Genomic DNA, 21,687 nt, shown 5'->3' with positions numbered 1-21,687 from the left:
ATTCACAAACATGACTTTTTTTGGTAATGTGTATATTAGTTACCAAAACTCAGGGAAAACATATTTGTCTTTTTGGGACTGGCTTATTTCACTAAACATAATGGTCTCTAGTATTTCCATTTGTTGAAGACAGGATTTCATTCTTTTTTATGGCTGAGTAGTAGTCCATCATTTATATATACTACTTTTTTTTTTAATTTTATTTTAGATATACAGATATCATGTGTTGCCTATATAAAGATTCAGGAACATAGTAATACTTTCCACCCTACCCTCCCTCCTACCCACACTGCCACCTTTCTTCCTCTTCCCTCTCCTTATTTTTATTTTTTACAAAGATCTATTTTCAGTTAACTTTATACTCAAAATATTAACCCTACTCGAAGTAAAGAGTTAAACAGATATTATGAAGAATAAAACACTGTTCCCCAACAGTCGAGACAAGGGCTGTAAACAATATTGAATCTTAAAGTGTCAACTTCACTCCTATGGATTTCCTTTTAGGTACTTTAGTTACCTAAAGTTAGTGTTAGTTACCACTCTGTTAGCACAGTTATCAGGGAAAACATATGGTATTTGTCTTTTTTGGGACTGGCTTATTTCATTAAGCATAATGGCAGGATTTCATTTTTTTAACCACTGTGTAGTATTCCATAGTGTATATATACCACATTTTTTTCTCCAGTCATCAGTTGATGGACAGCTGGGTTGATTTCATATCTTAGCTCTTGTGAGTTGAGCTGGTATAAACATGGGGGTACAGATATCTCTTCCATACACTGATTTCATTTTCTTCAGGTAAATTCTTAGGACTGGAATGGCTAATTCATCCATCTATTTTCAGACTTCTTTTTAATCTCCATACTGTCTTCTATAATGGTTGTATTAGTTGCCATTCCCACCAACAGTGTATTAGGGTACCTTTTTCCCTACATCCTTGCCAACATTGGTTATTTTCTGATTTTTGGAGGGTAGCCATTCTAACTGGGATGAGGTGAAACCTCATTGTGGTTTTTATTTGCTTTTCCCTTTTGGCTGGGGATCCTGAGCATCTTTTCATGTGTCTGTTGGCCATTTCTATTTCATCCTTTGAAAAATGCCTGTTTATATCCTTATCAAAATGCCTGTTTATATGCTTATGCTGTTTTTTTTAAAGATTTATTTATTTATTTGAAAGGCAGAGTTACAGAGAGGCAGTTGGCGGGGGGGGGGGGGGTGTTTCCATCGCTGGTTCACTTCCCAAATGACCACAACAGTCAGAGCTGGGCCAATCTGAAGCCAGGAACCCAAAGTTTCTTCTGGATCTCTGCATGGGGGCAGGAGGGGCAGGGGCCTAAGGTCTTGAGCCATCTTATACTTCTTTCTCAGGCCATAGCGGAGAGCTGGATTGGAAGTGGAGAAGCCTGGATTTAAACCAGCGCCTGTATGGGATGCTGGCACTGCAGGCAGCGGCTTTACTCACTACGCCACAGAAGTGGCCCATATCCTGTTCTTAGCTGAATTCTTTGTTTTGTTGTCGTTGAGTTTTTTGAGCTTCTTATAATGCCCTTGATATTATCCTTTATCAGATAGAGCATTCACAAATATTTTCTCCCATTTGGTCAGTTGCTACTTTGAGTTTTTCTTTTGCTGTGCTGAAGCTTCTTAGCCTTATAATCCTATTTGTCTATTTTTGCCTTTATTGCCTATGCTTCTTATCCAAGAAATCACATATATAATTATTTATAATATATATTCATATATATATACACTACCATATTTATATGTAAAATATATATAAATATTTATACATGTATAAACTACCACGTAATTTTTTATTAAGATTTATTTATTTATTTGAAAGCGTAACATGGAAAGAGGAAGGGATGGAATGAGAAATGTCTTCCACCTACTAGTTAACTCCCCTGATGGCTGCAACAGCTGGATCTGGGCTAGGCCAAAAACAAGAGCTTCCTCCAGATCTCCCATGTGGGTGCAGGGGCTCAAGCACTTGTGTAGAGTGTAGAGTTTCTGTACCTTTTTGCATATACCAAGAACCTCCCCATACCTCCACTTTTCAGCTATCCAGAAACTAGCCAAACCCTGTATCTCTCTTTTTTTTTTTTTTTAATGCAGGCTTTATTACATATTCATGATTGACTAAACCGTTGGCTATCGGTAATCAAGTTATTTTGGGGGAGGGAGGGCCTCTTACCTCCCCTGAAGTTGGAGGTGTGGCTGAAAGTTCTATCCCCTAATTGTCACTTGGTCTTTCCTCTGACGATCCCCCATTCTGAAGCTACCCAGGACTGACTAGTTATTGGTCATCTCATTTGTGTGAAAAGACAATTACCACTTTAGAGATTCCAAGGATAAAACCACCTGGAGTGGTTTGCCAGGAAAGAGGAACAAAGACCAAATATTTTTACAGTATCACATTAGGAGATAGAAATATGAGCCTGTTATTACTGGTAGCTGTACAAATAGTTTAGAGTTTATTGAGGGAAAATGTATATGCAATGAATAACTGAGGGCAGATTCTGCAAGAGAAAGACCATATGTACCTCTTATTTTCCTACAATTACAGGCATTGGGGTAGAAAACACTTAGGTGGAAATCAAACAATAGAAGTTTCCTGTTCTAAAAATTAGCCTCTGGAGCTCAGAGATGCCGCTGGCCCCTTTATCTTTTTTTTCCTCTTACCTCATCACTTTTAATTGAATTTCATCCTTTTTTATATCATGGTTTAACCTTTTGAGTTCTCTAGACTCCGTTATTTAATGTTATTTTTTCTTAACAAAATATTTTTTTTCCTTTGGCAGGGCTGGAAAAAAGAACGGATAGTAGCGGAGTTTTGGGATGGCAAAATAGTGTTGGTCCTGCCACATGATCCAAGTTATGCTATCAGAAAGGTGTGTGACATTATCTGTTTCATCCTTATTCTATTTAGACTCCCAAGAAATCTTGAATGTTGAAGTTTAAACTGCCTTTGCTGAGACATAATCCACTTTGGTACGTGCTACGGATGACTTCTAACTATTCACACAAAATTAGTTTTAGAATTACAAGACAAGACAGTTACCAGTTGGAAATTAAAGGAGATGAGACTGTAAAGTCCATATTTTACCTTCCACTTGTGAAAGATGAACTAAGTTTCGCAGTGTTGAGAAATGAATGATTCCTGAGGTCTGTTTCTTCGTGCTATTTTTTGTTTCTTTTCTTTCCTTTTTTTCTTTTTTTTTGTTTTTGTTTTTGTTTATTGCTTTTGTAAAGATTTATTTACTTATTTGAAAGGCAGAGTAACAGAGTTATAATTTGTCCACTGGTTCATTCCCCAAATGGCCAAAACGGCTAGGGCTGGGCCAAGCCAAAGCCAGGAGCCTGGAACTCCATCCTGGTCTTCCAGTATGGCAGGAGCCCAGGTACTTGGGCCATCTGCTGCTGCTTTCCCAGGCACATGGCAGGGAGGTAGCACAGAAGCAGAGCAGCTAGAACTCGAACCAGCACTCATGGGATGCTGGTGTGTCTGGCAGTGACTCAACCTGCTTTACCATAACTCTAGTCCCTTGGCTATGTTTCTTGAATTAGAACTTTAGCCACTATGAACAATGAATAAAGCTAAAATAAGTTTGAACTGTCTGCTCCTTCTCTCCTCCTCCTTCTCTTCTCTCTTCAGAAAGAATCTGAATTTCTTTCTGCTGAATATGATCTTAAAACAGGTCTTAAAACTGGGTTTGCAAAGTAGCAGATGTAATGTGTTAGTAGTGAAATAATTTTGAGGTGGTTAAAGTTTGGAGTAGAGATAAGGGGCCAAAATTATAATAAGCATGTATTTTGTGCAAGTGAATATTTCTGTTGTGCTTTTCAAAACAAATTTACCTGGTTTTTAACATCATTAGGTAGAAGATGTTCAAGAACTTGTTGATTGCGAATTGGGCTTCCAGCATGTTGTACCCAAATGTCCAAACAAAGTCAAAACTTTTCTCTTTATATCTGATGAAAAAAGGGTAGTTGGATGCTTAATTGCAGAACCCATCAAACAGGTATGGTATATGTCTTTTATTTTATTTTTAAAGATTTATTTATTTATTTGAAAGTCAGAGTTAAATGGAGAGAGAAGGAAAGGCAGAGAGAGAGATCTTCCATCTCCTGGTTCACTCCCCAGGTGACCGCAACGGTCAGAGCTGCACCCATCAAAAACCAGGAGCCAGGAGCTTCTTCCGGGTCTCCCATGTGGGTGCATGAGCCCATGGACTTAGGCTATCCTGTACTGCTTTCCCAGGCTATAGCAGAGAGTTGGATCAGAAGTAGAGCAGCCAGGACTCGAAGCGGTGCCCATAGGGGATGCTGGCACGGCAGGTGACAACTTTACCCACTATGCTGCAGCACCGACTGGTATATGTCTTTTAAATTATTGACAGAATTTCATGAGGAAAATGAGGTACTTAAGCGAGTCACAGTAAACATTTAGAATTGCTACCATTAATAACTGTTTTCCTATTAATATATCCTTGACCATATGGGTAATTGAAGCAATTATTTCTGTTACATTTATCATCTTACTTAATAAGCAGATTAAGTCCATCTGTCTTGTTTTCATGCAGCCATTTCTATACCTGGACCTTAAGGATTATAAATAAGTATATCTATAGACCCATGATGCTAAACATTTGGTTCTGTGAAAGCTAATGCATTTGCCAAAATAGTTGTAATTTGTCCCTTAATTTAGATCTACTTTAGATACTGAATAGCAGTGTTCTAGAAAGTATATATATATATACACATACATACTTTCATGCATATACATAAGTACATAACACACAGATGGACATACACTTTGTTATTAGAAGTTAGAAATGCAGCTGGTTGTATTGGCAGTAAAGGGGTCACTTTCATCTTTCCTTTTGCCTTCCCTCAATTTTATTTAAGTGTGATTGAAAAATAAAAATTTTATAGTGTACCATGTGCTGCTGTGATTTTTGTATACATTGTAGAATTACTAAAGCTAATTAACATAGCTGTCACCTTACATACTTAATCATGTTTTGGTGATAAGAGCATTTAAGATCTGCTTAACAGTTTTCAAATATACAGCAACTATAGTAAACATGCTATAATATCGTCTACAAAACTTATTTTTCCTATCTAACTGAATCTTTTTTTCTTTTTACCAACAATTCCATTTCTCTGTATCCCAGACCCCATATCCCCTGGCAGCCACTGTTCTCTCTGCTTCCATATATTTAACTTTTTTAGATTCTACCTCTAAGTTAGATATTTCAATATTTGTTTTTCTTTACCTGGTTGATTTCAGTTAGCAGAATGTCCTCTAGGTTTACCCATGTTGCTGCAAATGACAGGATTTTCTTCTTTTTTAAGGCTGTGTGTTGTTCCACTGTGTATATTTACCAGATTTTCTTTATTTATCTATTGATGGAAACATAAGTTGATTCTGTTCTTGGCTGTTGTAAAAAATACCTTAATGAAAATGAGAGATCTCTTTGTCTTAATTTCATTACCTTTGGATATGTAGCCAGTGGTGAGATGAGTGGATCATTTAGTGATTAATTTTTACATTTTTCAGAGATTCTCCATATTGTTTTCCATGATGACAATTACTAATTTACATTCCCTCCAACAGTGTGCAAGGGTTTCCTTTTCTGCATATTTTTGCCAGCACTTTTGTATTTTTTTAATAATCATTCTAATAGGTATGAGGTTATATTTCATTGTTTGGTCTTTTCCAGATCATTAGAGATTTTGGGCACTTTTGTGTACTTGGTGGCTATTTGTATGTCTCCTTTTGAAAAAGTCTCTGCCGGTGTTTAATTCATTTGTTAAGTAGGTTATTTTGTTGCTTTTGAGTTTTTTATACATTTTGGATATTAACCCCTCATCAGATGTATGGTTTAAATATTTTCTTCAAAGCCATAGGTTATCTCATTACTCTGTAAATTATTTCCTTTGCTGTGCACAGGAATCAAAAAGAAATTATCTTTTTTTAAATTAATTTGAAAGAGAAGAGACAGAGATCTTTTATCCACTGGTTCACTCCCCTGGTGGCCGAAGGCTGGGCCAGGCCCCAACTACTGGAGCCATCTTGCCCTGCTTTTGTGGTGAGCTGGATTGAAAGTAGAGCAACCAGGACTCAAACTGGAATCATATGGAATGCTGGTGTTACAGGTAGCAGCCTAATTCACTGCACCACAACACTGGCTCCTTAAATTTATTTATTCTAACAGGTTTTTTTGTGGTATCTTTAGGGTTTCCTCTGTATCGGAAATATGTTATATGTAAACAGTTTAACTTGTTTCTCTTTGATTTGGTGCCTCTTTTTCCTGCCACTCATTTTTTTAATGAGATCCATCCTCAGTTGACTTTATACACATATGATTAACTCTGTTGAGTAGAGTTCAACAAATATTATGAAGAGAAAATTAAAAAAGAAAATGCTGTCCCTTGATAGTCAAGACAAGAGCCACTCAAGTCATCCCTTCTCAAAGTGTGATTGTCACTTCTACAGATTTTGTTTTAGGTACTCAGTTCCCACAGATCAGGGAGACTATAAGGTATTTGTCTCTTTGGGACTGGCTCATTTCACTAAATATGTTGTTTTCCAGATTCATTCATTCATTTTGTTGCAGATGACCGGGTTTCTTTTTTTTTTTTTTTTTTTTTTTTTTAAACTACTGTTGGTATTCCATAGTGTGCCTATCTTTATCCAGTCTTTGGTGGGGCATTTAAGTTGATTCCATGTCTTAGCTGTTGTGAATTAAGCTGCAATACACGTGAGGGTGTATATAACTCTTTGATTTACTGATTTCATTTCCTTTGGGTAAATTCCCAGCAGTGGGATAGCTGGGTCACATGGTAGGTCTATATTCAGATTTTTGAGGTATCTCCTCCATACTTTCTTCCATAGTGGCTTTAACAGTTTACATTCCCACCAACAGTGAATTAGGGTACCTTTTCATCACATTTGTTGTTTCTTGATTTCTGTATGAATGCCATTCTTTTTTTTTTTTAAGATTTATTTATTTGAAAGGCAGAGCCTCAGAGAGAGAGAGAGAAGAGAGGGAGGGAGGGAGAGAAAGAAAAAATCTTCAAGATTTCTTGAAGATTTCTTCAAGAAAAAATCTGCTGGTTCACTCCCCAAATGGCCACAGCAGCTGGAGCTGCACTGATCGAAGCCAGGAGCCGGGAGCTTCTTGCGAGTCTCCCATACTAATACAGGGGTGCGAGGGCTTGGGCCATATTCTATTACTTTCCCAGGCCACAGCAGAGAGCTGAATCTCGGAAGTGGAGCATCCAGAATTTGAACTGGTGCCCATGTGGGCTGCCAGCACGAAGGCAGTGGCTTCACCCGCTACACCACAGCACTGGCCCTGTGAAAGCCATTCTAACGGGGATGAGGTGAAACCTCATTGTGGTTTTAATTTGCGTTTCCCTGATGACTAGTGATCCTGAACATTTTTTCATGTGTCAGTTGGCCATTTGCATTCCCTCTTTTGAAAAATGTCTGTTTAAGTCCTTGGCCCGTCTCTTAATTGGGTTGTTCGTTTTCCTGTTGGGGAGTCTCTTGATCTCTGTGTAGATTCTGGTTATTAATCCTTTATCAGTTCTATAGCTTGCAGATAATTTCTCCCATTCTGTCAGTTGCCTCTTCACTTTGCTGAATGTTTCTTTTGCCTTACAGAAACTTCTCACTTTGAGGTAATTGCACTTGTTGATTTTGGCTTTGATTGCCTGTGCCTCTGGGGTCTTTCCCAAGAATTCTTTGCCTTTGCCAGTATCTTGCAGGATTTCCTCAATGTTGTCTAATAATTTGATGCTATCAGGTGGCAGATTTAGATCTTTAATCCATATTGAGTGAATTTTTGTGTAAGGTGTAAGGTAGAGGTCTTGCTTCCTACTTCTGCATATAGAAATCCAGTTTTCCCAGCACCATTTGTTGAAGAGACTGTCCTTGTTCCAGGGATTGGTTTTAGCTCCTTGGTCAAATATAAGTTGGTTATAGATGCTTGGATTTATTTCTGGTGTTTCTTTTCTGTTCCATTGGTCTAACCATCTGTTTTTATACCAGTATCAGGCTGTTCTGACTGTAACTGCCTTTGAGTATGTCTTGAAAACTGGTATTGTGATGCCTCTGGGTTTGTTTTTGTTGTATATGATTGTTTTAGCTATTCAAAGTCTCCTGTGTTTCCATATGAATTTCAGCATAATTTTTTCTAGATCTGAGAAGAATGTCTTTGGTATTTTGATTGGTATTGCATTGAATCTGTAAATTGCTTTCAGAAGAATGGACATTTTTTATTTGAAAGACAGAGTTACAGGGGCCGGCACTGTGGTGCAGGTTAATCCTATGCCTGTGGCACCAGCATCCCATATGGGCACTGGTTCTAGTCACAGGTGCTTCTCTTCCAATCCAGCTCTCCTATGACCTGGGAAAGCAGTGGAAGATGGCCCAAGTCCTTGGGCCCCTGCACCCACTTGGAAGACTGGGAAGAAGATCCTGGCTTCTGATCGGCGTAGCTCTGGCCATTGGGGCCATTTAGGGAGTGAACCAACAGAAGGAAGACCTTTCTCGTTCTCTCTCTCTGCTCTCTGTAACTCTTTTGTTTTTCCCAAAAATATGTAGCTCAATAATAATTTTACTGCTACAACAATTTATAACTTTACAAATAATATTTAATTTTATCTTATTAGTTATAGTAGTTACCCTTTTTTTTAAGATTTTATTTATTCATTTGAGAGGTAGAGTTAGTGAACAGGAGAGACAGAATCTTGATTTCTTCTATGACTTACTGTTCATTCAGAAGCATGCTTTTTAGTCTTTATGTGTTTGCATATGATCTAGAGATTCCTGAGTTGCTGATTTCCAGCTGCATTGCATTGTGGTCCAAGAAGATGTATGATTTTGATTTTTTTGAATTTGCTAAGACTTGTTTTATGGCTTAGCATGTGGTCAATCCTAGAGAAGGTTCCATGTACAAGTGAGAAGAATGTGTATTCTGCAACTGTAGGATGAAAAATTCAGTAGATATCTGTTAGGTCCATTTGATCATTAGTGTCTGTTAACTCTGCTGTTTCCTTGCTCTGATTATCTGTCTGGTTGATCTGCCCATTGCTGAAAGTGGGGTATTGAAATCCCCCATTACTATTATATTTGAGTCTATGTCTCCCTTTAGGTCCCTTAATGTTTCTTTTAAATAGCCAGGTGCCCTGTAATTAGGTGCATATACATTTATCATAGTGACATCTTCCTGTTGAATTGATCCCTTAATCATTACATAGTGCCCTTCTTTGTCTCTTTTAACAGTTTTTGTGTGGAAGTCTATTTTGTCTGCTATTAGGATGGCTACACCAGCTTTTTGGGTTCTGTTAGCATGGAATATCTTTCCATCCTTTCACGTTCAGTCTGCTTGCATTTTTGTTGGTAAGATGTGTTTATTGTAGAAAGTAAATAGATGGGTTTTGTTTTTAATCCTTTCAGCCATCCTGTCTTTTAACTGGTAAGTAGAGGCTATTTACGTTCAAGATGACTATTGATAAGTAATGACTTTGCCCTGCCATTTTCCCATAAATACTCCTACTTTTTAGTTTGGATTTCCTTTGTACTTTTACTGGGAGATTTCCTTCCTTTACTTTCTTTCATTAGTGCTGACCATGTTTCTGTGTTTCTGTGTGTAGCACATCCTTAAGCATCTTTTGCAGGGCTGACAGGTGGTGACAAATTCTTTCAATTTCTGTTATGGAAGGTTTTTATTTCACCTTCATTCATAAATGAGAGCTTTGCCAGGGTATAGTATTCTGAATTGACAGCTCTTTTCTGTTAAGAATTAGAATATATCTCACCATTCTCACCTAGCCTGTAGGGTTTCTGATGAGAAGTTGTTGTGAGTCTAACCAGAGATGCTCTGAAAGTAATTGATATTTTCTCATGCACATTTTAGAATCTTTATGTTTTACTGTGGTGAGTTTGATTATAATGTGTCTTGGTGAAGATCTTTTCTGGTCATGTCTGTTAGGGTTTCTAAGTGCTTCCAGTACTTGAATGTCCCTTTCTTTCTTCACATCAGGGAAGTTTTCTGTTTAATTTCACTAAAAAAACCTTCTAATCCTTTCATTCTTTCCATGCCTTCAGGAACTCTTAGAACCCGTATGTTGGGTCATTTGATAGTAACCTGTAGATTACCAACAGTGTTTTTTAGTTTTCTAATTTTCTCTTATTTTTGGTCTGACTATATAATTTCCTGTGCTTTGACTTGTAAGTTGGATATTCTTCTGCTTCACTGATTCTGTGTTAGGCTTTGCACTGCATTTTCATTTGTTCTATTGGATTCTTTATTTCATATTGATTTCTCTTTGAGATCTGTTTCATGGGAGAAATTTTCTTTCATGTCATGTACGGATTTCAGTAGTTCACGCATTTGCTTCTGATTACTTCTATGTAATCTTATCAATTTTTTGAATTGCATTTCTGGCATTTCTTCCATCTCATCTGCTTCACAATCTAGGAATGAAGTATTGTGTTCTTCTGGGGGAGTCATGTTGTCTTCCTTATCCTTGTTTTTTGAATTGGTGTGTTTGTTATTTGACATTCGTGGAGATACTTGCGAAAGCTCAGCTTCCCCAGCAATGTCCCTCACCAGGTAACCAGGCAGCTCTGAGCGTGTGGAGTCTCCTGTAGTGACTGCCCAAAGTCCCAGCCACAGTGTCAGCCTTCCCACACAGCCTCAGTTTTTTCACTGTCTGGGCACACAAGCTTCCTGCCATCACGATTCCCCAGCCCCCTGTTAGTTCTCTCCACCAGAGCCAGAAGTCTCTACTCAGCTGGTTGCTTGTTGTGGTGTTGCAGACAGGAGCTGGCATAGCTGTTACATATTGTCCAAAATGGTACCTGCTCTCAGCTTGTTACACGATGCCTTTGCAGAATGCCCCGGTAGAGAGAAAATGTGCCCCCCAACTTTGTTTTTTCTCCTCCAGTTTGGCAGGTCCACTATCCCCCATGGGGCTCCAAGCCGGGTTCCCTCTAAGCTCTTTCTTCTGCTTTATCATCAGTGGCTTGGGCTGTTGCTGTCTGGTCTCAGCTCATTCTCCAGTGCTGGTGTGGAAGCTCTCGGCTGCCCGGTTCCTGAGTTGTGGGCGTCCATGTCCTCCACGTAGGCCTACTGTTTCCCTCTAATTTGTGTAGAGATTCCTCTGACATTTTCTCCCTCTTCCCTGAGACTGCACTCTCTCCTTTATTACATTATCTTCTCTTAGACTAGAGCAGTAAGCTCCCTCTGTATTCTGCCATCTCTGAAGCCGCTTCTTGCTTTTTTTTTTTTTTTTTTTTTTGACAGGCAGAGTGGATAGTGAGAGAGAGAAAGGTCTTCCTTTTGCCATTGGTTCACCCTCCAGTTGCCACCACAGCTGGCGCGCTGCGGCCAGCGCACCGCACTGATCCGAAGGCAGGAGCCAGGTGCTTCTCCTGGTCTCCCATGGGGTGCAGGGCCCAAGTTCTTAGGCCATCCTCCACTGCCTTCCCGGGCCACAGCAGAGAGCTGGCCTGGAAGACGGGCAACTGGGAAAGAATCCAGCGCCCCAACAGGGACTAGAACCCAGTGTGCCAGCGCCGCTAGGTGGAGGATTAGCATATTGAGCCGCAGCACCGGCCCTTGCTTTCTTTTTGATTTGATGCTTTTTGTAGTGATATGTTGTGATTTCTTTATATTTTGTGTGTCTACTATAAGTTTTTGCTTTGTGATTAATATGACTTATATGAAATACCTTATAGTTATTCTAGTCTATTTTAAGCTGATAATTTATGAAAGTTTGGCAGTTTCCCAAAAAATTATACATTTGTCATATGACTCAGCAATAATACTCCCTGGCATTTACTTTAGATAAAACATAAACATTACAGAAACTTGTACATGAAAGTTTATAGTAGCTTTATTTTTAGTAGCCCAAATCTGGAAACAACCAGTGTTCTTCAGTAGGTAAGTATTCAAACAAATTGGGACATCTGTACATTTGGAATGTTTCTTAGCAAAAAAAAAAAAAAAAAAATTGACAGGCCTAGCACTTAGGACATTACTTGGGACGTACATCACATATTGGAGTGCCTAGATTTGAGTCCTGGATTCTACTCTTAGTTCCAGCTTCCTGCCTATCCTGGAGGCAGCAGGTGATGTCTCAACTACTTGGGTCCCTAAAACCTACCTGGGAAACCTAAATTGAGTTCTTAGCTCCTGGATTTGACACAGCCCAGCCCTGGCTGTTGTAGGCATTTAGGAAGTGAATCAACAGATGGGCTATTTCTTTTCCCTGTCCTGCTTTATTTCCTCCCTCCTTCTCCCCCCACAATGAAATTACTTTTTAAACTATTGACATATGCAGCTACTTGGAAGAGACTCATGTGAGTGGAAAACAGCCAATCTTAAAATGATCACATGCTGTTTAATTTCATTTATAACATTCCAAAAATAACAGTGTTACAGAGAAGGGGAACAGATTAGAGGTTGCCAAAAGTTGTGAGAATGATTGAGCGGAAGAGTAGATGTGACTGTAAAGAGATAGCCTGAGGCTGGCTTAGTAGTGTAGTGGGTAAAGCCACAACATGTGACACCATCATTCCATACAGGCAGCAGTTCCTGTCCTGGCTGCTCCACTTCCTATCCAGCTGTTCCCGCTAATGGCCAGAGAAAAACAGTGGAAGATAGCCCAAGTGTTTGGGATTCTTTTGCCCACACGAGAGACACAGATAAAGCTCCTGGCTTTGGCCAGTGATTTTTAGGTTTTGGAATTACAGTATGATTACAGAAGATGTCACAATTGGGGAAACTGGATGAAGGATATGTGGATCCTCTCTGTACTGTTTTTTCATCTTAGGAATCTCAATATTTCAAAACAAAATTTTAATATAAATAGCAACCAAATTTCATCTGTAGTATATAAAAAAATCTTTAGTGTTACCAGGTTTTTAGGCTATCATGTATCCATTATAGAATGGAAAGCAGGGGAATTTTATGTACTTAGAAAATTGGATTTCTCACCTAGGTTTTTAAAATTTTTTCAAGATTTTTTTTTTTATTTGAAAGGCAGAGTTAGAGGGAAGAGATACAGATCTTCCATCTGTTCACTCCCCAGATGGCTGCAACGGCCAGGGCTGCGCCAGGCCAAAACCAGAAGCCAGGATTTCATCTGGGTCTCCAACATGGGTGCAGAGTCCCAAACACTTGGGCCATCTTCTGCTCCTTTCCCATGCACATTAGCAGGGAGCCAGATCAGTATATGTGCTGCCGAAGTGAGCACAGGGAGCCAGATCGGAAGTGGAGCAGCTGGGACACAAACTGCTTCCCATGTGGGATGCCAGCATTGCAGTTGGTGGCTTTACCTACTACACAACAGTGCTGGCCCTGTTCAAGTTATTAATAAAAAGGAATTTTCAGGGGCCGGTGGCGTAGTAGGTTAAGCCTCATTCTGTGGTGCCAGCATCCCACATAGGCACTGGTTCAAGTCTTGGCTGCTCCACTTTTGATCCAGCTGCCTGCTAATGGGAAAACCGTGGAAGATGGCCCAAGTGCTTGGGCCCCTGAAGCCACATGGGAGATCTGGAAGAAGCTCCCAGCTTCGGATCAGCCCAGCTTTGGCCATTGTAGCTATTTGGGAAGTGAATCAGAGGATGGAAGACCTCTCTCCCTGTCTCTCCCTCTCTAACTCAAATAAATAAATCTTTTTAATGGTACGGGATTTATTGGAATAAGAGAGTATCTAATATTTTTAAACCTTCTGTGACTATAAATGGGAATGAATTCAAAAAATATCAATGAATTTTAAGATTGGGTTGGGGTATAAGATTAGACACTTAAGTTGTGTTTAAGGAATATTTTTTGTAAAGAAATGTGCTGTCATCTGTGTTTTTAGCTATAGATGCTTCTATATATCGTTGCAGGCCTTCCGTGTACTCTCCGAACCAGCTGACCCAGAATCCTCTAGCTCTAGAGAGTGTCATAGGGCTTGGCAGTGTTCAGATGTTCCAGAACCTGCAGTCTGCGGGATAAGTAGAATCTGGGTTTTTAGACTGAAAAGAAGAAAGCGCATTGCAAGACGACTGGTGGATACTGTCAGGTAAGAAATAATCTAGACCTAAAATTTTAGGTTCTTCACTTTCCTAGAACCTCTCTTGGCTCATGAACCACAGGGAAGATAAAAGAATTATGCAAAAATATTATCAAAGACTAAGGCAAGCATTGGCACTGTGGGGGAAGATACTAGATACACTCAGTCTAGGATATAACATTCCAAGTCTGAAACATTTGAGCCCCGCATGTTTCAAACTTCTTACAGTAAAGGACCAACACTTTTTATTAAAATAAAATGAAAAGTATTTGCTAGGGGGTAGGCATTTGCTATAGCAGTTAAGTTGTTGCTGGGAAAGTCTGCATCTCACATCCATGTCCATGGGCTGGGAGTTCCGGTTCCAGATTCCTGCCAATGGGAGGTAGCAGGTGATGGCTCAAGTACTTGTGTCCCTACCACTCATGTGAGAAACATGATTGGATTGCTAGCACTCAGCTTCTGCCTGGCCCAGTTTCTGTCTCTTTGGCTTTCAAATAAATGTTTTGGAATAAAAAATGAATTGTTAGAAAAATGAAACGAAAAAACAAAAAATGAATTAGCAAGACAACCCACTGAATGCAAGAAAATATTTACAAATCATTTATCTAATAAGGGTCTAGTATTTAGCAAATGTAGAATACTTGCAACACAATAAAAAGACAACTCATTTTAAAAAATAAGCAAAAGAGGCCGGCGCCGTGGCTCACTAGGCTAATCCTCCGCCTAGCGGCGCCGGCACACCGGGTTCTAGTCCCGGTCGGGGCGCCGGATTCTGTCCCGGTTGCCCCTCTTCCAGGCCAGCCCTCTGCTGTGGCCCGGGAGTGCAGTGGAGGATGGCCCAGGTGCTTGGGCCCTGCACCCCATGGGAGACCAGGAGAAGCACCTGGCTCCTGGCTCCTGCCATCGGATCAGTGCGGTGCGCTGGCCGCAGCGCACCGGCCGCGGCGGCCATTGGAGGGTGAACCAACGGCAAAGGAAGACCTTTCTCTCTGTCTCTCTCTCTCACTGTCCACTCTGCCTGTCAAAAAATAAATAAATAAATAAATAAATAATAAAAAAAATAAAAAAAAAATAAGCGAAAGATTTCATTAGACACTTCCCCCAAAGAACTGCAAAAGGTCAATAAGCACATTCAGAGATGCTCAATCTATAAATATCAGGGAAAAGAAGTGAAAACAAATGAGATACCACCTAGACCCCCTAGGATGACTTTTTTTTTAAAGATTTATTTATTTATTTGAAAGTCAGAGCCACACACAGAAGGAGCAGCAGAGAGAGAGGTCCTCCATCTACTCCTCACTTGGCCGAGGTGGCCGGAGCTGCGCAGATCCGAAGCCAGGTGCCAGGAGCTTCCTCCGATTCTCCCACATGGGTGCAGGGGCCCAAGGACTTGAGTCATCCTCCACTGCCCTCCTAGGCCATAGCAGGGAGCCAGATCGGAAGTGGAGCAGCCGGGACCCAAACCAGTGCCCATATGGGATGCCAGCACTGCAGGCGGCAGCCCTAACTGCCACGCCACAGCACCAGCCCCCTAGACTAATTTTTTAAAAAGGAACCTAAAAGTGCTAGTGAAGATGTGGAAGAAATTAAAACCATTGTGCATTGTGGAATGCTAATGTGGCAGTTTCTCAAAGTATATTCTCCAGGAGAAATAAAACTTACAAGCATATGCCCAACATAGTGTAAACAGTGCAATCTATGATTGAGGGATAAAGTGTGGTATAGTTATATATTAACAATGGATATCATTATTCACCATAAAGAGTACTGATACATTCTGTAACATGGTTGAAACTTGAAAATAGCCTAACTGAAATAAGCCATTCATACAAGATCTCCATATTGTATTTTTTTATATATATAAAATGTCCAGAATAGGCAACTCTGTCCAGACAATTTCCAGAGACTGAGGGGAGGATGAATGGGGAGTGACTTCTAGGTGTACAAGGCTTCTTTTTGCTGTGATGAAAATATGCTTGAACAGTTGTGAATATGCCAGAACACTGAATTGTATACTTTTGAAGGATGACTCATACAAATTGTATCTCAAATTATTCTCCATTTTAAACTATGTGCATACTCTGAATTAACTCTGTATATTGATATTTAATATTTCTATTACTGGCCGGCGCCGCGGCTCACTAGGCTAATCCTCCGCCTAGCGGCGCCGGCACACCGGGTTCTAGTCCCGGTCGGGGCGCCGGATTCTGTCCCGGTTGCCCCTCTTCAGGCCAGCTCTCTGCTGTGGCCCGGGAGTGCAGTGGAGGATGGCCCAAGTCTTTGGGCCCTGCACCCCATGGGAGACCAGGAGAAGCACCTGGCTCCTGCCATTGGATCAGCGCGGTGTGCCGGCCGCAGCTCACTGGCCGCAGCAGCCATTGGAGGGTGAACCACCGGCAATGGAAGACCTTTCTCTCTGTCTCTCTCTCACTGTCCACTCTGCCTGTCAAAAAAAAATTTTTTTTCTATTACTATATGTGACAAATAAGCTTGTTTATTAATTTACCTTATCTAGATTAGATGAGTGAGTTTTAAAACACTTTTCTCCAGTTTTATATGTACCTCATCATGGACAGGATAAACCAGTGACACACTTTGTAGCACAGAACTCAAAAGGCTTGAATAGTGCTACTCATTTAAAAAGTGAGTAACAAGACCACTCTGGGCCTCCAGTCTTGGGCCATAATCCTGCTCACCTACACATGCCTACAAAGGGACTCAATGAGAAAAGCTGGCATCTAGAAGAACTTTTACATATTTTCTAAGAGATTCAAATAAATTTAACCTGAGAAGTATCAGCACCTAACCTAGTTCCACCAGACTGTAGCCCGCTAGTCTTAAATTTGTAAGAGCGTATGAATCACCTGTGGGTGTTTAAAATAGATTGTGATTCAGTATGTATGATGGGTCTTGAGATTTTCTTGGTAGCAAGCTCTCTCAGGTAATGCTGAATGTTGCTGGACTGTAGGTTGTATTTTTGAGTAGTAAGGCAATAGGTTATCCATAAGCAATAATGTATAAAAATTGAGTTGCCTTTAAAGGAGAAGTATAAAACATTCATCTGTCTTTTCTTAGTATAAAACAAACATCTGTCTTTTCTTAGACATACTAACATAATTGATAGCCATCCTGTGTGTTGTCTTAAGCTGAATTTTCTTTTCTATAGAAGTGACGTATGTTTGAGTCCTTAAAACAATAGCTTACTATTTCTAGTTTTTACATAGGAAGCTACTGAGGTTATTTGTGCAAATTTACACTGAGAATATAAAAGCACCAGTTAGGTCTCAATACACAAAAAGGTTTAATATTTCTATTGTTGATACTACATAGAAAAACAAAAATAATTTCATCAAATTACTGTTTGTGTGTGGAGGGGATTCTAGTAAGTATACTAGAAACATAACTTCTAATTAAGATTTTAAATTTTATTCCAAAATAAAGCTTACAAAAGAATATTAAGGGTAATAAAAAGAACTCCATGTACCATTACCCAAATTCAAAAACTTCAGTATTTTTACATTTGCTTTACCATTGAATGTATAAATATGCCTTCTTCCTTCTTTACATACATGGTACCCCTTTAATCCTCCATGCTTCATCAGAGTGTATTTAAGCACAACAGTATTCTTTCACGTAATACTGTAGGATAATAACATTTAGGAAATTTAATATTGATATGCTTTATCTAAAAAAAAAAACTTGAAGAAATACGCATGACTAAAGATTTATCTATTTGAAAGGCAGTTAGAGAGAGGTGTCGTCCATCCACTGGTTCACTCCCCAAATGGCCTCAATGGCCAGAGCTGCGCCGATCTGAAGCCAGGAGTTAGGAGCTTTCTTTGGGGTTTTCCACTTGGGTGCAGGGGCCCAAGGATTTGGGCCATCCTCCACTGCTTTCCCAGGCCACAGCAGAGCTGGATCAGTAGAGCAGCTGGGACTCAAGCCGGCGCCCATATCGGATGCTGGCACTGCAGTCGGCAACTTTACCTGCTGTGCCCCATCAGTTATCTTAAGTGTCCTTCACAGCATTTTGTTTTCTTGTCTAGGACCATATATTGCATCTTTATACTCTTCAGATTCTTCAATGTCATAAGACTAAACAGTTATTTTGTAGAACATTCCTCAATTTTCTTATACTTTTAACCAGTTTAAAACTTTAAATCCTAGTTCAGCAGAATCAAGAACTGAGAATGCACATTTATTTTTGCCTTAAAATTATGTTAATATAGGCTTGAGAAAAATAACTGCTGGTTGGGCTGGCGCTGTGGCACAGCGAGTTAAAGCTGGTTCGGGTCCCAGCAGCTCCACTTCCAATCCAGCTCTCTGCTATGGCCTGGGAAAGCAGTGGAGGAAGGCCCAAGTCCTTGGGCCCCTGCACCTGTGTGGGAGACCCAGAAGAAGTTCGTGGCTCCTGGCTTTGGATCAGCTTAGCTCTGGCTGTTACGGTCATTTGGGGAGTGAACCAGCAGATTGAAGATGTCACCTTCTTGCTCTATCTTGCTCTGTGACTCTTTCAAATAAAATATATATATAACTGGTTAAAATGTTTAAGTAGTTGTTTGCTACCATGAAGTCAGCTGGCTAGTTAGTATAGTTCCCTTTGCCATTCAGCAGGATTTCTTTTGGACCTCTTTTTTGTTTGTTTTTTAGTCTGTGAAATAACATAAGACTTTCATCTCTACAATTTTAAATATTTTATGTATTTATTTGAGAAGTAGATTTACAGACAGTGAGAGGGAGAAGCAGAGTTCTTCCCTCTGCTGGTTCACTCCCCAGATGGTTGCAACGACTGGAGCTGCGCTGATCTGAAGCCAGGAGCCAGGTGCCTCCTTCTGGTCTCCCATGTGGGTGCAGGGGCCCAAGCACTTGGGCCATCTTGTGCTTTTCCAGGTCACAGCAGAGAGCTGGATCGGAAGAGGGGCAGCCGGGACTAGAACCGGTGCCCATATGGGATGCTGGCTCCACAGGTAGAGGACTGTACCACAGCACCGGCCCCTAAAATCTGACATTTTATCATTTACAGAAAATGTTGGTTTTAATCAAGAGTATCTACTTAAAATTCTGATTAAATGTGTGCATTTTAAGTTGATTCCACTCTTAAATCATCTTTTCCTTTTTTTTTTTTTTTTTTAGGAATTGCTTTATGTTTGGCTGTTTTCTCAGCACTGATGAAATAGCATTTTCTGACCCAACACCAGATGGCAAGTTGTTTGCAACCAAGTACTGCAACACCCCAAATTTCCTTGTATACAACTTCAATAGTTAAAGCCAGTTGTAACTATAAAACAGTTTACTATGTGAGTACATTCAGATAGCCCTTACAACATGAGATGAACTATGGAATAACTGAAGATACCAAGACTTACTCATACACAGCTCACAATTTTATTCCTTTTGAGGTGAAAGGGATAAATTTGTTGAAAATTATCTGGTGATGCAAAGGAAAGATATATTTGGATAATGTCTCCCAGTTAGCATTCTGAGTGTTTAATTTAGAATCTTTATAGCTAGTGCTGGAAAATTATTTGTCCCTTAAATAACAGCATTGACAAAAGCAAGATGGTTTTCTATGGAAATATGACTGCTGCCTTTTATAGTAGACCAGGATTATCTCAATGTCCCAACAGAAACAGAGGCAAATTTAAGCCCAGGCAAATAATTTCCTTGCTTAGTTTTTAAAGGTAATTTCTGAATTCTCCATATAGCGTTCTCACTTTATAAAAGGCACTTATCTATAGCAGCTCAGGTTTATTTAGAACGTGTTTTGAAACAAGATATCTGATGTCCATTTATGAAAAATATTATACCTTAACATTTTAAAAATTAAATGCAAAGCTACCTTAATTAAAATTATTCTTAGTGATTGCACTTTTGTCATTAATTTTTGTTGTGCAAAAATGCTGGTATTGCTATTTAAGAAATTTGTTTGAAGTCATTAACAAGATATGGTTGGTTAGATAGGTGATCCATTTGATTTTAATATTTTGCCAGTTTAAAGTACACACATCTGGCAAAACATTTTACAAAATGTATAAGACCAAGGTTAGTAAATATTTCCAGATTGGTGGACCAGCGAACACAGAAACATCGATTATATAAATACTGTAGCCGTAAATATGCACGTTTTTCAAATTGTTTTGTTATATGCCAGTAGGACTTTCCTTTTCAAGGGTGTAACTCTGTAGAAGCTGTTTATCTGCATTCTGATTGGCCTGTAAGTTATGGTTCCAATGTCTAGGTTTAAAGAAATGTGAAAGTATCAATGTGTATAGATATGCAGATTTTTAATGCTATTTTCTGCACTGCTGCTGTTTTAAATTCTTTAAGATATCTTATTTAAAAACATTTAACATTTTGTGTTCAATGTTATTGTGATGAATTAAAATTAACATTTTATTTTATACAATTCAATGCTCTGATTTTTTGTCATTATAAAATTGTATATGCTCTTTGGGGAAAAAAAATCAAGTAGCTTTAAAAAATAGGCTCCCCCGTATCCTACTTTGAGTGTGGTCATATTAAGATTATATTTTGCAACTTGCTTGACTTCAGTATGGAGTGCTATATTTGAAGACACCTATACTTTAATTACATGTGATAATTTGCTATTGATACATTTTGATTAAAAATTAAACTAGTAACAAAAAAGGAAGTACACTGAGAGGACTTCAAAGCATTGACACTTTTTTTTTTTTTTTTTTTTTTTTTTTTCTTTGACAGGCAGAGTGGACAGTGAGAGAGAGAGACAGAGAGAAAGGTCTTCCTTTGCCGTTGGTTCACCCTCCAATGGCCGCCGCGGCCGGCGCGCTGCGGCCGGCGCACCGCGCTGATCCGATGGCAGGAGCCAGGAGCCAGGTGCTTTTCCTGGTCTCCCATGGGGTGCAGGGCCCAAGCACCTGGGCCATCCTCCACTGCACTCCCTAGCCACAGCAGAGGGCTGGCCTGGAAGAGGGGCAACCGGGACAGAATCCGGCGCCCCGACCGGGACTAGAACCCGGTGTGCCGGCGCCGCTAGGCGGAGGATTAGCCTAGTGAGCCGCGGCGCCGGCCCAACTTCAAAGCATTGACACTTTAACATCTATGAAAACACCTAGTGCTAATAATTTTCTCCAGAAATAGAACTGGCCAGTTCCTTGCAGAAATGGTTCATTATAGGGCTGATAAAAAACATACAAGATGACCCTGGAACAACTTATAATTCCAGAAAGCTTAAAAAAAAAAAAAAAAAAAAAAAAACACAAAAACTAAACAAAACTTTAACATGAAATCCAGTGATGGGAAACATGGTAAAGGAATACAGAAGTAGGCCAGCGCTGCGGCTCACTAGGCTAATCCTCCACCTGTGGCGTCGGCACACCAGGTTCTAGTCCCGGTCAGGGCGCCGGATTCTGTCCCGGTTGCCCCTCTTCCAGGCCAGCTCTCTGCTGTGGCCTGGGAGTGCAGTGGAGGATGGCCCAAGTGCTTGGGCCCTGTACCCCATGGGAGACCAGGAGAAGCACCTGGCTCCTGCCTTCAGATCAGCGCGGTGCGCCGGCCGCAGCACGCCAGCCACGGAGGCCATTGGAGGGCGAACCAACGGCAAAGGAAGACCTTTCTCTGTCT

At 40.0% G+C, this 21,687-nt stretch overlaps 1 protein-coding gene across 1 annotated transcript in view; it reads left to right on the top strand.

Annotated features, from left to right (window-relative positions):
• ESCO2 (establishment of sister chromatid cohesion N-acetyltransferase 2) overlaps positions 1–20,491 on the top strand; it is a 43,272-nt gene extending 22,781 nt beyond the window's left edge. The window contains exons 8-11 of the mRNA XM_008249219.5: positions 2,802–2,891; positions 3,879–4,022; positions 13,919–14,094; positions 19,219–20,491. Coding sequence (XP_008247441.1) covers positions 2,802–2,891; positions 3,879–4,022; positions 13,919–14,094; positions 19,219–19,351 — 543 coding nt within the window. The 3' untranslated portion in view covers positions 19,352–20,491. The remainder of the gene's footprint in view (positions 1–2,801; positions 2,892–3,878; positions 4,023–13,918; positions 14,095–19,218) is intronic.
• Positions 20,492–21,687: the final 1,196 nt, after the last annotated feature.

Source organism: Oryctolagus cuniculus, chromosome 2 (genome assembly GCF_051225735.1).
Source record: "Oryctolagus cuniculus isolate XC-2025 breed Fujian yellow rabbit chromosome 2, ASM5122573v1, whole genome shotgun sequence".
Taxonomy (NCBI): domain Eukaryota; kingdom Metazoa; phylum Chordata; class Mammalia; order Lagomorpha; family Leporidae; genus Oryctolagus; species Oryctolagus cuniculus.
The sequence above is the reverse complement of the archived record's forward strand: the minus strand, read 5'-3'. Positions and strand labels throughout refer to the sequence as shown.